Source organism: Bos indicus x Bos taurus, chromosome 3 (genome assembly GCF_003369695.1).
Source record: "Bos indicus x Bos taurus breed Angus x Brahman F1 hybrid chromosome 3, Bos_hybrid_MaternalHap_v2.0, whole genome shotgun sequence".
Taxonomy (NCBI): domain Eukaryota; kingdom Metazoa; phylum Chordata; class Mammalia; order Artiodactyla; family Bovidae; genus Bos; species Bos indicus x Bos taurus.
Window position 1 is genome coordinate 84,713,744 of NC_040078.1, and position 17,635 is coordinate 84,731,378.

Consider the following 17,635-nt stretch of genomic DNA (forward strand, 5'->3'; position numbering starts at 1 on the left):
TTGCTGAAACGACAACAAATTGGTGTTTAGCACATTCACTGAATGCAATCTGTATTTTATGTTTTTCCTTCTATTCTAACCTCAAAATTGTTTTTAATAATCTATATTAACATTTGTGAGCAATTAGAATTGTTGCTGCTTCTGTGCAAGTTTTAAAAAACCGACAGGCTGTTCTGCATCCTCTGGAAGCAGCTTGAGGCCTTAACCAAGTAAAACACCCAGTCCTACTGTGTACAGCAGTGACCACAACAAAGGCTGTGGTTTCTCCCACACTAGCCCTAAATAGGTTTAAATTAATGCTATCCATCACAGGGTGGAAAAGCAGACAAGGCAAATCCAAGCCAGCAGCGTTGGGAAATTTCTTACCAACACTCAAACCTCTGAGCCATAAATGAGCTGACCTCTGTTTTACTCCAGAACAACCCTTTTTCCCTATTCCTTCTTCTCTCTCTGCCTTTCAACTTCTTTCTCACCACATTCTAGGATAAAGAATATTTTTACTGCATTCTAAATAGAGGATATTGCTACAATCTTCAAGTTATGTAGAAAACACTCAAGGATATAAAAGCCATATTTAATCTCAAGTTTGCTGATTGGGCTAACTCCCTTAAAGAATGAAAAGATAAGTAGAAAGATGACATCTTCTAAAAGCTTGTGCATATACCAATAAGTTACAGTACATCAATCAGCCACAAAATCCACCTTTGGTTTAAGGTTAGGGTTACAATTTGAAATAGAGTGGTACTAACATTAGATATCACTGTATATAATCTTACCCCATTCTTTTTCCAAATACAGTTTATTATTATAAATCAAAGAAACTAACCACACAACTATTTCTACTAGGCAGTTTATTAAGGTACTATAATGTATAGTCTTAGATTTGAGTGTAAACATACATACACACAAGCTCCTGCTAACAGGACATATTAACTATATTTTAGATACACAATCCTGCCACAAACATAGTAAGTTACCTTAAATTTAAAAATCATCACAATTAATTTAGCATAAAATTATAAACTGTAACAATCTAACATTATCCATTAAAATTTTTTTTATAATTCATGGGGTCGCAAAGAGTCGGACACGACTGAGCAACTGAACTGAACTGAACTGAATACTACTCAGTATGCACTGATAACCTTCCACAGATGATTACACTGTATTTCAGGTACCCGCTTTTTAGAAAAAGAAAGCATTTCCCTCTACTCTATCCAGCACTCTGTGTGCAGCCTGGATGTGCACACACATGCACACGAAGCGCACACACGCTCCTACACAGACACTCCTAATCTTACACCTGCTCTGAAGCAGTAGGAAGTGAATTCTCAATCTGTCAACATGACCATCTGCTCTATCTGCATATCACGGCTTCCTCTATTACTATATGAAGGAATGGCAATCACGAAGCCAAAATACAACTACGGTGCACCTGAATGGGAGTCTCTCTTTGTTGAAATGGAATAATATGTGGCCTATCAAGGAGAAACTAACAGTAACAGAAATAATTTGAATGAGCATTCAGGACAACATAATTAAGTGAACAATATCGTACAGGTAATGTGGTCATCAGGAACCCTGTCAGCAGGTTTCCAGGACAGGTACCAAGCTTCCCAGGCACCGCAACTCTTCCAGTAAGTGAGCAAACCTATATTATTCCTGGTCCGAACAACACGAAGTAAAGGTAGCAACGATGGGAGCATGGAAGCAATCAGTAACAACTGTACTGAAAACACTACTGTGCAAACACGGGCACTTTCCACCGTGAAACTAACAAGTACTCTGCTACCATTGGGAAAAGTTCAGTTTGCTCTGTCACGGGCTAATTAACAATTACAGCAACTACCTGACTTCTGTCCTGTATTTGTCTTTCAAAGTGAATGTTAAGGCAACTAAAAATACTTCCAATCTTAGAAAATTCCTCACCTGCTAAAAACTGAAGATGCTCATTGTGATTAATCGCCTTGGGGCCTAAAGCCACTCAAAACTTAGCAAAGGCCTTCGCTGAATTAAACATAATTCTATTTGTTTAACTTTAGTTTTTAAACATCTCCACACAGCTGCCTCAGCTTTCATTCTATCCCCCAGCAGGTAATAACTATAAAAAGTAAATTGTCACACTGTCATTTTATGGCCTAGATACAGCAACCTATCTCTATATAAGAGATGAGTCCTTAAAAAATCTAACCCCTTACCAAATTTAACTAACTCAACTGAGAATCTTTCTAGAATCTGATTACATTACCAGAAGTTATACAGAAGCAGTTTAAAAAAAAAAAAAAAAACTCTCCAGAAAGTTCTCGGTTGAGTGCCTACTAATGAACAAAGGTTAACTTTATCTAAAAGGTCAAATGCCTGGTGGCTAAGGTTATGACCTTAACAACTTAAATTGTGACCTTGCCACGTGCCGGGTATATTGTAGATTCTGATACAGATCATCTGGTAAAGACTAGTCATAAATTAGCTTTACTGTTACACGCCCACAAAGAAAACCATTTGCCACAATACCATAACATCTCCAAGATGTCATGCGATACATGGGAAGGACGACTCAAGTACAGACCAAATTCTGGGCATAAAATGGTTTTACTCTTTTGTACTTTTAACGAGATGAAATTCTCAGGCTTCTGGAATCACTCCGATTTCATTACACTTGTTACTGTTTATCAGCCACAAAATTCACAGTTCTAATGCCCCTTGATTTAGAGGGAATAAAAAAAAAAAGGAATGCAGTTTATGTATTGTATTTTGCGTCTCAATAACTTAAAAAAATCATCTCCTACACTTTTAAAAAACAACTGATTCTGCATTATCTTCCAGTATTTACATGTGTGTTCTAAGATTTCAACTTCCGTCCAAAGAAGAGGCTGAGGCATGAAGCAATAATTATTGTATGCATTTTTAGAAAGAAAAAAAAATCTTCTTGTGGCAATCAAGGGGGGAAATGGCATTTTGGGAGGAAAAAAAATACATTTAATAGAAAGGAGGGAGGGAGACTATAGGTGAAAAGGCCACAATGGTTTTGGCAAGTTTCTTGAAGCACGTTTCAGAGTCTCTGCCTCCTGCCAATACTGGCAAGTTCTCAAAACTTTTAAGGAGGTAAAAACATTGTTTAGTGTTTACAAATCTTCAGTATTATAACAGATGCTTGTCAAATCAGTTGTATGCGAGTTGACCGATCTACCTCCTATTTGTACTGGCAGCTTCCCTTCCACAAATAGCAGGCCTTTAAATCTCTGAAATCAAATTTGAGATATTTTCAGACAAAAGGCCATGAGCATCCCTCGGACCCTTCCCGGTGCGCGCAGAGGCGCCGCGGCTGCGCAGGGAGAGCCAATGGCCTGCACTTGGCCGGCATTCAGTCAACCGAGGGATTCTGGGAGGCGCAGGGAAACCGAACCGAAAGGTAGTCTGATCCACGGTGCTGGCAATAAATCTTTCATTAGCAATAAGGATGCTCACTCTTCCTAAGCAACCTTCTACCTGCCATTTTACCAACATCAACCTTCCGGTCCTTGAAACCGCCAGCAACTGTGTTGGCTCAAGGATCTGGAGCCATAAAACGGGCAAAAACCGTAAACAGTGAAAGAGAATCCAACGTGAAACGGCGAGAGCGAGAAGGGCTGCGTCTCTGTGAATCTAAAGGAAACGTTTACACCTAAAACTTAGAAGGGACGCTGCTCATACCAATAAGCGCAGAACGGGTATTCCGTTGTGATGTTACCTTCGAAGGACGCACACACCGCGATGGGCATCACTCGTTGGCACCTGCAATTTCCTATGTTGGTCCGTTAGAGCATTTATTATCATTTATAAAGTATTTACTTCTCCAAATATTATAGATTAAACACACGATTTTTGAAGAGTGTGCTCCCAAAGCACCTCTAATAGCCACACCTTTTTTTTGCACCTTGCCCTGGCAGAATCTCTACTTATATTTATAAAAATAAAAAATTTTAACTCTGCTTTTACAGTAAAGTAACAACAATAGAGTTAACCAAGAGTTAATAAAGGGCCGCTTGTTCCTGTTTAGAGGTCATTTGGGAGATGTTGCATTTTCGTTTTTGCTACCCAGAACTGGCTAAAGCAACAGGCACCTCTTATAATTAAGTATACATTTTCAAAAACCCAAATATTTGAAACACTTACAGATCACATCCTCTAAAATACTCATCTATCCCCTGCCAACAGAATGCAAATGATGATGTGACATGCTTGCAAAGTAAATTTCTCCAGTTTCTTATGTAAGGACAGATGGATAACAAAAGTTCTCTTTCTAAAACATATATTGAGAAAAATAATAGAGAGTAGGCTATCAGATGACTTCTTTAAAAAACTGCTCACATTTTTAGAATTAAAAATGTTTTGCAAAACAATGGAGTGTTCCCTTTTACAGGTATCATCTTCTCTGCCCTTTGGCAAAAAATACATACATACATGCACCCCAAAACAACCTACTGGAAGGATTCCACAACCTTCGTTCTTCCATCTGGCTCAAGTAACTGCCATAAAGGTAATCTAGCAAGACCGATATGTACATATAAAAAGTCAACAAGTTTCACAAGACCTGAGCTTTCACGTTAACACAATAAGCCTTTTGTCTAAAACAAGACAAGAGGAACAAAGTAAAAATGCATTGTTTTATCCAGTCCTCAATAGTTTTATCCCGAATGCTACTCTACCTGCTGTAACAGACACAGGAAAAGCATGCCTTGAAAACAACCTTGGAACAATAAAGAATGTTATTATGAATCAAAGCAACTCAATCAATTTTCAATATTGGTTTCTCAATTTGTTCACGCACTATACAGGTTTGGTTACTTTTAAGATTAACCTTTCCATCAACTGCTTAAAGAGTTGGATTGTTTTTTTTCCCTTAGCAATCTTAACCACCACCAAGTATTCCTAACACAAAGTTAGTAAGTTTGTATTAGTGTGATTCTTTTTTCTTTATAAATGATCAGCAATTTGATAGCAATCTTACCTCCAACCTCTTCTTGATTAGAAGGGGGCTCAAGAGGCTCCAGAAGGTTAAAAACACTCCCAGAAGAAAAGCAACTAAAAACTTTGCCTCACTATTAAACTAAATGCTTTTTAAATAGATCACTTGCCAGTTAAAATAGACTCTTTCTTACAAGGGTTTTTAAGAGGTTTCTCTCACCCCTCATCAAAAAAACGTGATTTAAACAATATCTCATAATTGACTACCAACAAATTGATAACACTACTTGCCAAGAGAATTGAACTGAACAAGAATGCTCTCAAAGCTATGCTTTCCCACCTGAATGAAGGTGGAACCTCAAACTCTGCACCATCTGGCTACTCTGACATTGGGCTACCTTGGACACCACGCTGTCCATATAGACGTGGCCTGCCATAGGGAGCTCAGGAATGGCCCAGCACACGCAGAGGTCATCAGGAAAGAAGCACCCGCGAGAAAGTGGACCGACTTCTCACCATCGCACTTACCTGCTGCATGCACAAAGTATGCCAAATATAAATCGAGTTCCTTAACAGAAACCCCTATGTGATGGGGCTGGACACAGAGCCCTGGATTAGAGCACTGCGGGGACTTTACAAGGCGCTCGCCATCAGTACTTTCGAGCGGAATACCTTTAAATAAAATCACCATAACAAGGTCCAACCTCCAGACTTTATCTGCCTGGCGGAGGCAGTCAATTCTTCGCATCTTGCCTTTCTGGTCTGGGTTGGAAAGAACGCAACACGGAGGCTTTTTCCCTGTAACTGTAAGAACAAAATCCTCTCGGTACTCAGGTCGGATATCTTTCCGCAACTTGGCCAGCAGTCGAGATGCCCACTTCTGTTTGACCTCTGGTTTTTCACTTAGCAACTCATCCTTCACAGCTCTCTCTTCTTCTTTTGACATACGCTTTTCATGTTTTTTGAAGTATTTTCGTTTTCGGGCCTGCAGGTTGAACCACGTGTAGGCGAAGGCTCGGACGTGGGGCAGAAGTGCTTCGATGAAAGGATGAAATTCATCCTGGCAAAATGAATCAAGACAAAAATATAACTAAAATGAAAACAAAAGGAAACAACATTTCTTTAGATGCTCACCTTTAAAATATGTATATATAATCCTATTTCACTTGAAATTTGATTCAAGCATTACCAAAATCATACATGGGATTGCTATGGGAAGTCCAAGAGGGGGGGTTAAAAATACTATCAGTATCGTGTCTCACAATCTCAAAGAAAAAAACTGTTAAAAGTAAAAAATGGTTTGTTATGTTACAGAAGTGTACCAGGTTCTATTGTCGGGCCTACGTCCCAAAGCCTTTAGACAGCCAGTGAAGTTTATCGAAATGCTTATAACAACATATAATCTTAACCCTATTTCAAGGAAGGCATATCTAATTTTGCTCCAGCCTTGACCTCACTACTTGTAGTACAGCCAGGGCTCCGCAGCCAGATTGGCAAATCCTAAACATTTAGATGCCAGTCAGTGTTGATGTAAGTCTAGGAGCAAAAATCATCTCCACGATCAATGGAAACAAAGACTTTCCCTCTAAAAGTAGTGCGTGTAGACTCTGATCTGTTTCTTAGTCATTTTTGTAACATTTTAATTCCTTTTTAAGTATTACAGTTAACACAATTTTTTTTTTTACTCAAAAACTTAGAAAAATTTGGCAGGTCCATATATAAAAGAAGAAATGGATTTTATATTTGTCGGACTAGAATAAAAGATCTATGTCCAAGACATAATTGCTGATATTATGGAAATGAAACAAAAAGGCAAAAAAGGGGGAAAAAAAAAACAAAAGCATTCAAGCCAGATAGTAAACAGAATGTGTCACTGTGACAACACGGTTGCAACTAAATACATTCAGTTTACTGATGTGATTGTGAAATACCTTCAGCAATAATCATCCCTAAAGAACAGAGTACCTATTTAAATTTTGAAAATAGTATTTCAGGTTTTTTGTTCTCACAGGGAAACAGAGAACCTGGTATATTCAATGATTATGAGACTACAGGAAAACCCTCATGCTTGCCTCTTAAAATTCAAGTAATTTGAAAATAAAATTGAATCTAAAACATTTAAAATTTTCTTACTCTTTTATTGAAAATACTTGATTCTTTTGTTTGACATTTTCTTAGGAAACAGAAATATAAAATTAAAGGAAAATTAAACAGTAACCTCCACAAAGCTTTCTGAGTACATCTAACTTTTGATTAACCAACCCACACTAATCTTACATAACTTCTCCCCACTGCACAACCCCCACCAAAAGATAAATTATTTACTTTCAAATAAATGAGGATAAGGAAGCCAAAGAGATATTTGATGACTTTTTTAAAGGGTGGAGGACAGACAAATATAAAATGCATTCTTTAAGTTTGGAATATCCATCTAAATATATACTTTGGAGGCACAAGTAACTATAATGTCCAAAATATTAATACTATCAAACCAATTATTAATTTTTAAATGTTAAAATATAAATTGAGTGTTTAAAATTGGTGAAATATTTTAACAATCAAGCCTGTTAAAATATAAATTACAATCATTTAAACACTACATATGACTGCTTTTTAGGTAAGTTTATATTAATATACAATAAATCATTTCAATAATTGACATTTAATTTTTTCCTCTCTCAACAAATTTCAGGCTTTGTATTTCAAGTTTAGGCTTGAAAACTGCTCTTTTTCAATAAAAGAATCCAAAAGCAAAGAAGTCAGCCTTTATAATGCATGTACATTACGTGGAGAGAAAACAGAGAAAAATACAAGAATTATATTATTCTTTCCTATATACCATTTGCACTTTAAAATTTCTGATGTTTGGGTATCTTTTCTACTATTATACTTTGAAAGAGAGAAATGGGGTGGGGGGAGCATTTTTCAAGCCACAGTTTATCTAGCAAGGTATACACCAAACCGCAGAGCATTTAAACATTACTAAATTCGGAGTTCATCCTTGAAATGCTCTAAAATACATAAATTTAGGATTTGAAACACTCCTTCACATTGACTGACTTTTTTATATACACAGGACATGCGGGGGACCAAGGCTCTCTGGAATTATGCAAAGAAAGCCCGGAGTCTACCTTAACTACAAAGTGAGCTTTCACCAAAAGGAGGATTTCATTTTAAAGTCTCAGCACCATTTTAAAATGCAAAGAATAAGTTAGCTCCAAACATTCATATTTATGTCCAAACCTAGTCTTATTAAAGCACTTTAATAATGATAAACATTTAAAATAAATCTTCCAATGTGACATTTAAGTGTTCAAAGATATCCCAATATGCTTCTCAGAGAACTGCGAACTGCGTTCATTCGTGTTCAAAAGGATTTTGTTTACCTGCCAACCAAATGCCCACATATCTCATCAAAAAAATCCTTAAATGAGGTCAACTATGTCAACTAATCATTAAGAATAATCTAAGTCCCAATTTTGCATCAAAAGTATTTACAAGTTTTTACTCCCCAAAGGTTTTAAGAATGTGCCAATAAAAGTGCACAATATTTTGTATTTTTTATGACTCAGTCACATGCACAATGATAGTGCTAGTTATTTTTCTCAACACACAATTAGAAATATTCCAGAATATCAAAACTAAAGGCTATCATTCACTTGTAGGAAATGTCCAGGCATAGCATAAATTAATTTTTAAAGAAAAAAACAGTATGCCCTTATAAATCATGTTGTTGCACATATCGCCATAAGCTGTGGAATATTTAAAAATAGTCAAGAGAAAACAGAAAGAATATTTTACGTATGTACTCGGTGAGAAAGTTACAGGCCAGCAATAAAAACAAACCTGAAAACCTGTTTCAAAAGCAACAGGATTTTGAATCAGCATCTTCAATGTTCATCTGTTTGCAAGTAAGCCAAGTTTCAGAACCACGGAATGCTGATATTTCTGCAACTACTTCTTTGAAAGGTTCACCTATAAATTTCTACTGTTATCATTCTATGACCAGGTACATGATTTGGTTAAGATGTGCCCACTTGGATTAAACTATGATGTTTGGCATTTTCCTAATAAAGTTTTTAAAAACTGCATTCACGTATATGGAGTCTATTCTTTCATTTAGAGTCTTTTTACCACTATGCTTTACTGGACTTTCTTTAATGACCAATAAACTTCTTTTTTGTTTTTAAAACTGGCTCTAAAGCTTTATAAATATTCTGGCAAGTTAAATACATTGTGAATCAATTTTTTAAAAGAACAACTCATAAAATACATGACCCTCATTCACTATTTAGTGTACATTTTCTTTACAAACTGTTACACTAAGTAAGCATTTCTCTTGGTGTTTCCAGAAGAAGGCCTACTGAATGTATCCATCACAGGGCCAAATAGGTTTTTGTTTTTTTTAAAAAAAAAAAAAACTTTCTTAATGTGATAATGGCTCATGAGCTGTGAGAATCCTGTAACTGTGTTAAATACCTGACTATGCCCTGGGCCTACATGCGTACACTGGTATCGTCATATATGCACCATGCCAAAATATAAATTTATCTATTGAGAGCTCACTGGAGAAGTCGCTGAAGTGTCTGCTAAGTTCCCTCCTCACAACAGCAGCACCACTGGTATTATCTACCAGTTCTATGTGTTGCAAACTTTTGCCAGCTAGAACTTCAGCCTTTGAATCTCAGCATTTTCACTGTAGTCATAACTCATTCAAATTATCTTACACTTTGCATCTTATCCATATGCAATTGTGAACCTTGCCAAAAGTGGTTGGAAAAGTTTCATTCCATACTTCCACAAGTTACTAAAATAGTAACTTGTGGAAGTTTGTTAGGGAAAAATAAAAAACTTTTACAATAACTGAAAGCAACTGCCATCCATTATTAATGCTAGGCCTAAATCCCAAATCGACCATTTCAACATAAAAGATATATTTAAGAGTCTTCTGAGATCAAATAGCCGGTAGATAACTGTTAGATATTGCAATAAGAAGGGATGTCATGTGGGAAATAAATACAGAATCTAGACAGGAGAGAAGAAACTATGGATACTTTTTAGTCTTCCAAAAAGAATTCCGGATAAACCGTTATCTCCTGCTAAATGAAAGCAAGAAGTGGTAGCAGGTTTTTGTAGGGAGTGGTGAGTAAACATTTTACATGAAGCATACAAACTTCATGTACATTATTAATGGTCAGATCGCAATGTACCAAAACAGTAATGAAGGCTCACAGTTTTCTTCAAAAAAAAAAAAAAAAAAAATTAGCGCAAAATCACTTTGACTTCATGCCTTTTGGTCAAAATAAATAAATAAATAATATATTCAATAGGGACCAGATTTGGAGCCTTGAAGTAGCAATATTTTGCCTGGGGGTAGTGCAGACAGGGGCGGGATGGAAAGGGAGGACATGGAAAGGAGAGGCGCTGGGGCGAGAGAGACCCACGCTCCGAGTTAGGTCGGAGGGGAAAAGTTGCCCCAGTCCTGAGCGCGGAGCTGCCCGAGTCGCGTTGCGGCGGCGGGGGGAGACGCGTCCAACCGGGCCGCCGCTCGGGCTCGCGGCTGGGAGCCCAACTCCGCCCGGCGCGCCCCAGCCCGCGGCCCGCGGCCTCGGCTGCTCGCCGCCCTGCGCAGCGTGGGCTCGTCCCGGCACGGAAACTTTCGCTCGGGAAAGCCAGCGGGCGACAGGCGGCGAGGACGCAGGCTCCACCCGGCCGACGCGGGGGAACGCGCGGCCCCGCAGCCCCGCAGTCCCGCTCCGCGGAGCCCCGGGGCCGGCTCGCCGCCGCCCGCCCGGGTCCGAGGGGCGCTGTCCCGGCCGGGGCCCGGGGCGCTGGCCCGCGTCCCTCCCGCGGCCGGACCCCAAAGGCTGACAAAGAATAAACAAAAGTAAGAGTTTGGGGCGGCTGCGGCGGCGCGGGCTCCGCGGGCGGGCCGCGGGCGCGGGGACCTGAGTTCTCCCGCAGCCGGGGGTGCAGCGGCCCCGAGCGTGCGGGGCGTGTGGGGGGCTCCGTCGGCGGCCCCCTCCCCGGGCGCCGCGGAACTACAGAAACCGGCCTCGCGCCTGCAGAAACGCTGAGTCCAGATTTCAGCGTGACATGAGCTGCAACCCCGCCGAAACACGTGCGGGGCGTCCGAAAACACCACCGTTCCGCAGTCAATCGCCCCGATATTAATTAACGCATTAATAAGAGGGCGCCATTAGCCATGTGCCCACACAAATGGCCGTGCAAGAGGAATGCACCCGCATGGAAACAAAGTTACTTTCTTAAAGCTGTATTTCTCCGCCCCCCCACCACGAGCACACGCGCGCACACTTACACACACACACACAGAACACGCGCAGATATGGGCACACCCCGGGACACATGCCCCGGGCCCTGCTAGCGCGGGGTCCCCGGCACCGCCGGCCCGGCCCCAGGTCTGCCCCCGCCATCCCGACCCCCCCGCCCCCGACTCCGCATCCAAACAGCTGCTTACCTGGGTGAGACAGAGCGGAGAATACATCACTGCCGGGCGGTGGGGTGTGCGTGTGCGTCTGGTGTGTGCGGTTTGGAGGTGTGCGTGAGTGCGGGTGAGAAAGGAGAAAGAGGGAGAGAGGAGGAGAGAGAGAGAAGGGGGGAGAAAAAAAAAATCAAGCCTGCTTCTTGCGTTCACATTTCCAACTCGGCTCAACTGCAGCCAGCCAGCGCTATTGCCGCTCCATGAGCTGAACTTTAACCCCGCCTAGAGTTTCCCTACACTCCACTATACATGTCTACTGTACGCGGGCGTTAAAGGCATAGCGCACCCTTTCCCGCTCCCGCGCCCGCCGGCCGGGTGCCCGCGAGCTGCCCGCGCGCCCGCCTCCGCTCTGCACCGCACCGCACGGCCGCCGCCCGCTCGCGCCGCCGCCGGTGGGGGGGGGGGGCGTGGGGGAGGGGGCGGCTGCGGCGCCGCGCGGCCAGCCGGGTCCCGAGCCTCCGCGGCCGCTCGCGCTCGCTCCTCGCTCGCTCCCTCTCTCGCTCCCTGGCTCGCTCGCTCGCTCGCTCGGCCCCCCCCTCACCCCCCCGTCCCCGCTCAGCGCATTACTGGGTAACGCAGTGAGGAGCAGTTACAGTCTGTACTCCCGGGCAGCTATAGGCTGCCACAGGATGTGCTTAAGCAAACAAAACTACTTTTCCTCGTCCCCATCCCCCAACCCCCGCCGCAGACCTTCGCGGACCTCGGTGGAGGACTTGGGCAACTTTGCCAGGTTGCCCTGCACCCCTCGATTCACTGCGTGGGCACGGAGAGAACCGCGGAGAAAGCCGAGCGGGGTAGGGGGGGGCGGGCTTGCAGATTTGCATGTATGCAAATTTAAAAGAATCAGACCTCCTAGGTAACTTTTTTTCCCTTCTGAAATGCGGTACGGCTCAAAGCATTGTAATCTCTCCAACGAAGCTTTTTGTGGGAATAGATCGTCGGCAGAGGTAATTATGCACAAAATCCTGCAAACTTTGTGCAGCTTCAGTCCTATGGCCTCCAGAAGGGGGGTGGTGGGGGAAATTTTCACAAGGAAGATTCACCGGATTTGGGGGCTGGGGTAGGGGGGTTGTCTGGAGAAAGGGAGGCGGAGATTAACGAGCATTCTCCCTCCCAGGACTGTGAAACTAGTGGGTTTGAGCACAGACGCCATAGAAAAAGTTCTGTCACGTTCAGAAACAACAGTGGTTTAGCTGTGACATCTTTTTCTTTTTAGGAGGGAAAAAAAAACGTGAAAGGGATGTCCCCTTAGGGAAGGGAGATATTCTCGTCCACAAACGCGTGCCCAGAACTGGACACAGGCCTGTCATTACCGCCCCTGTTCCCGGGACACCTCTGGAAGGGTGCCTTTTAAGAATCCCCTCTTTTTCCCTCCCCCAGGTAATAGTTCTTAAAATGGAAAAGAGCTTCCTGCAATTATTTTAGGTTTGCTAAAGTATTGTTTTGGCAGAAAAGGGGGGTGGTTTTTAGGGTTTGGCAAGATGCCAATAAGCCTGCTTTTCCAGTTTTTTTTTTTTTTTTTTTAACCTCATATTTTCTCTCTAGGTTCTCCTCACTGCTGGGAAAGGGAAAGGAAAAAAAAAGTATACCTTCTTCCTCCAAACCCCCATTCCATCTCTTCTCATCTCCCTCACTCTAGTTTGCAGCCTTCTGCATTTTCTTATCCTCAAAATTCCAAAAGGGAAGACGACTATATGGCGATGAAAGGCTCTCTCTAGCACACAGACAGGGGAATGTGCACCTTGGTGGAGGTTGCCCATCTAGAGAGCCTCTGAAAAGAGGAAATTCCTGTAGGAATGCCCACTCTGCGTGTGTGGATGAGATGACGTGTTAAGGCCACTCTCATTCAGACTCTTCCCCCACCCCACTCTCTTTTTTTAAAAAGTAAGGGGCAAGAAATATGCTCCTAGAGAAAAGAAAATGAAGTCCTCAAATATTCTGCATCTTTCTAATGTGATTTTATGCTTGTTCTCCAGTTACTTAATAGCCAAAATAATTCCTGGCTTCTCAGGAGACCATTTTCACACTCCCCCGCTTCTAAATATCCTTGGAAATCTCTCAGGTTATTTATTAAGGGGTGAGGGGAAATAATGACTTAAAACTTTAATAAAAGAGCCCCGTTTCCCAAACGACACAACTGCTTTTTTCCCTTGCTTCCTCTTAGATTTCAGTAGGAGAAAAACGTCCTAAAAGGCTAGCCGAGTTACAGAGACAACATTCCTGGCCACGAGAACCCTTGCTGGGATCTATAACTTCAACGCGCTCCAAGTTTCCTCGATAGAAGTTTCTGGCTGACAGTTCCAACATGTAACTGAGGCACAGTGAGAAGTTATTGTTCAGAGTGTGTACTCTTGGGAAGCTCTCTTCCAGAGAAGATTAAAATCTTTCTTTTGGTGTATTAAAAGATAGACTTCACATCTGCCACTTTCCAAAACAGTAAAGATTCTGAGTTTTAATTGAATCTCAAGAAAAAGGAAAAGGATTAAAAAAAAAAAAAAAAAGCACTGGCACGTCGCCCTGGTTTTTTTTTTTTTTAATGGGGAAAAGTAATTTAATGCTGATATTTCTACTTTAAAAACTTCTTTTGTTGCAGCAGTGGATGTGCCCGCGATTTCCAGCTTTCTGCGGTTAGCAATATTATCTTAAGTAACTTTTGGCGCCCTTCGTAAGACTTTTGGATATGGGACGATTGTTTGCGCCCTCTAGGCAAGGGCTGGATCCAAGTTCAGCACCAAAGCCCTTCACATCCGCTCCTGCTTTCTCTGCTATCTCCGCCAGCTCCCGCTCCCTCCCCCGCGGGAGGGGGGTGGGGTGGAGAGGCGGGGGAAACACTACAAAGCCCAGCTCCAACTACAGCCTTTGGAAATCGGACTGAGAAAAATACAGTAGAAGAGTTACAGTTACAGAGAGGCTTCTGGTAACTTTCTCTCCAACAGGCATAAATTTAAACACACACACAAAGAAACAGATGTTCCTCAAAGGGCAGTCTGGGGGTAAAAAACATTTCCAACTCTCTCCCCTGGTCCCAAGTTACAAAAGTAAATCCTTGTCCAGAGTTCACAAAGATACTGAGACCCTTGAAAGAGCACAGGGATGAAGGATGAAGAGAAGAAAAAAAGGATAGTGGAGAGAACAATATAGGAAACACAGGTGAAGTACAAAAACTAGTTTACTGCAATCATATAAATGACCCATTGTTAGGAAGGATAAACCCCTTATTGGAAATAACCACTCCAATCATTTATTTTGTAAGTGCTAGGAGACTGCCTTGAAATGGGATTGTCTCTGTGCAAAGGAGGCTCCTGTCATGCTCTCTGCTATCCATATTCTTCCTGGCACAGAGCCCAGCCTTGCATTTGCTGTGTTTTATTTGCAGAAATGTTACCTTGCCAGTTTTAGTGAAATCCTCTTAGATATATAAATTACGTCAATAAGGATTCACTCATATGTGCATCTCGGATACCTCTCATTTCAGAGGTTACTTACTAGGAAGATCTTGTTAATATGATTTAGATTTTAATGTACAAAGCAGTGAAGATAAAAGTGGGGTTCAGAAGTGACAATGCCATTTACTATAGTTCTTACCAAGACTAACTTTATTACTCACATTTCCCAAGGTTTTCCTTCTCTAGTTTTTTGACCTGCAGTCACTTGTGTGCAGATTTTTCTTATATGCATATATTCCTAAATTGAATCATGTTGCTTAGCTGAGCATCTAAGCAGATTCTTACATCAGATTTCCAGGCCAGATTTGATTAGAAGGCCTAAAGCCTTGGGAAATAGCTGGATGGGAATTTAAGCCAAAGATGGGAAAGAGCCTCTATTATTTTCCATTCATTTTCCAACAGAAGTAGGTGTCTACACTGCTCATAGGGAAGGAAAAGATGGATATATTTTAGTCAGAGGCTGCCAGCTACTGTCTCCAAGACAAGCTGCTGCTGTTGGTTTCCACAGGATTGGTGTCAAAGACTTGTTCAAGAGGCCAGACTCCAGTGGAGAGTTAGCAAGTCAGCAATCTTCCACACACACCCTCCACAGGGGTTAATGTGGTAACAAGAAGAAATGTGCAGTTGGCCAGTCTCAATATCCTATTCGCTACTGACCATATATTAAACAGAATTCAAGAAAAGTCAAGAAAAACACTCTCCCCTTCTTCCTTTCAAATGTATAAAACAGCTGTCAGTCCACCTGTGAAACAGTCTCTCCTTTAAAACTGTTGTTTAGAGTTCCAGAAGAGAGGCTTGCCTATTCCTTCAAAGTACCTGAAAAGCCAAAGCTTCTAAGATAAACAGAGAAAGACGTTTTGCACTGCTAAGCATGCAATACATTACTTTCCAAAGCTCACTAGAATCCCATAGTTTATCAGCCACACATTTTTAAAAGTTGAACAACCATCTTCCACAACCGTTAACAACTTCCCTGAATTTACAAATAATCATTCATGCAAAGTTAAACATTTCTCTAACAGAATTTTTTTAACTTTTTCTAAAAGGCAAGGAAGGCTTACATTCATGCAAAACAAAACAACCCCACGTTAATTAAGTTCTTTTTTTCTTCTAAAATTCAAAAACTCTTTCCTATTGTGCTTGCTAAATCCGGAAGAGCTTGTAGCTTTGACAGCTTGAACCACACCATCCCCTTCAGAGCCGCAGAGAACTTCAGATCTTCTCTGTCCCGCCCCCTCTGGCTACTGAGAACCATTGTACACCCAAGCTTGGATATGATTGGGTAAAGCTTTTGTCAATCTCCCGTATGGTCCCATTGATTAGAGGATCGAATCGTCAATTATTCTCCCGGTCCAGACATTTCTTTTCGGGTTAGGTTGACTGCTGAGGCCAGACGTCTTTTTACAGAACAGAGCACGTACAGGATTTTTTCCCCCCCTTTCTGGAACCGAGCAAGCGCTAGGAGGAAAAAAAAAAAATCTGTCAAGCTCAGCAATTTTTTCAAATCTCGGGGAGAAAAAAAAAGGAAACCCGGTCCTTGATGTACATAACAAGAAAAGAAAAGCCATCCACAAAGCTACATCTTTAAAACAAAACCATCACAATAGACATTTACCCAGCAATCACTCCAATGCATATGCAAGCTAGAGAAATTTTAAAGTCTTAGCCATTAAACAAAATCATTCTACCATTATTGTTGTTTATAAAACGCGTACCGTATAAATGCAAAATAGAAAGTTTAAAGCTGAACCACGTACCACTGCAATGTAAAAAGAGTACGTGAGAAACTGAGAAACTTTAAAATGTTCAGACGAATTGCTTCATTAGTTGTCCCCCTTTTTTTGCATTAAAAAAGACATCTAAATAAACTTGGAACCGTTGAAAACCCGGAAGAGATTTTTTTTAAGCTGTTGGCCAATTGCAGGCTTCTCGGAGACTTTTTTTTTTTTTTAACTCCAAATCAGGAGGCTTTTGCAATTGCAATACGCGCTCTCTGCCTCTCTCACTGTCTCTCTCTCCTCTTTTGAAAGCGATCCAACCCCGGCTGGCTGGTTCTCAGATTCTCTCTGGTTTTGCCTTGTGTGCTTTGGATTGTACGAGACTTTGCAGAAGTTGCAATCGATTCGCAGTCTCTCTCTCCTCTCCCTACCCCCTTGTTTATTTCCGCAATCGCTGCAATTTGCATAGTAACCACGCACGAGGCGGTGGGGGCCGGGAGGGGGCAGGGAAAAGGCCTTGCCCCCTTCTCCCCTCCTCCTGTCTCTCTCCCCGCCAGTCTCCTCCTCCCCCACGGCTTGTGGCCAATAGGAGCCCCGGCATTCAGCGCAAGCTCCGGTCGGGACACCGTTCGGAAGAAAGCCCCTGTGTTACTAGGCCCGGCTCTCTGGATGGTGTTTTTGGCGCAGTAGGAGTTCCCCCTCTTGAGGACCTCGCAGCCGGGACTAGGGAGATGTGACGATATAGTACCTTTGCCTGCGGTTGTGCGGGTTTCGCACGTTTTAATCAAGTCTGCACACCTGCTTTCTCGGTTTCTTTTTCTGTAGTCTCTCGTGAGTTATTAGGCTAGTTCAGGATGGTTAGTGAGAGATTTAACCTTTATTTGCACTGGTGTAGACCAAGAGCTAAAGATCCTCTTTGGTTCATTAAATCAAGAGAGTGCAAAATGTCACAGAGAACTCACAATGAAATAAAGCTTCTACTCCAGATTCAGAAAGAAAAAGGCATTGGCTCTACCCTGCAGATG

General features: G+C 41.9%; 1 protein-coding gene and 2 long non-coding RNA genes across 5 annotated transcripts in view; 1 reads left to right on the top strand and 2 right to left on the bottom strand.

Moving 5' to 3' along the window:
- Positions 1 to 11,831, bottom strand: part of NFIA (nuclear factor I A) — a 400,777-nt gene extending 388,946 nt beyond the window's left edge. Inside the window, exons 1-2 of one of the 3 annotated variants that reach the window (XM_027537074.1) lie at positions 11,423 to 11,831; positions 5,473 to 6,004 (exon numbers count right to left, since the gene is read on the bottom strand). In XM_027537074.1, coding sequence (XP_027392875.1) covers positions 5,473 to 6,004; positions 11,423 to 11,449 — 559 coding nt within the window. In that variant the 5' untranslated portion in view covers positions 11,450 to 11,831. The remainder of the gene's footprint in view (positions 1 to 5,472; positions 6,005 to 11,422) is intronic. The other 2 variants (XM_027537072.1, XM_027537073.1) reach the window with 2 other exon arrangements.
- A 63-nt stretch (positions 11,832 to 11,894) lies between these two features.
- LOC113889799 lies at positions 11,895 to 13,769 on the top strand. Its single transcript, XR_003510347.1, has 3 exons — positions 11,895 to 12,393; positions 12,663 to 12,826; positions 13,611 to 13,769. It is a non-coding gene; the product is annotated as an uncharacterized LOC113889799 (long non-coding RNA).
- Positions 13,770 to 13,868: 99 nt separating this feature from the next.
- Positions 13,869 to 17,148, bottom strand: LOC113889800. Its single transcript, XR_003510348.1, has 2 exons — positions 16,650 to 17,148; positions 13,869 to 16,350 (listed from the first exon to the last, which is right to left on the bottom strand). It is a non-coding gene; the product is annotated as an uncharacterized LOC113889800 (long non-coding RNA).
- Between the last annotated feature and the right edge of the window lie 487 nt (positions 17,149 to 17,635).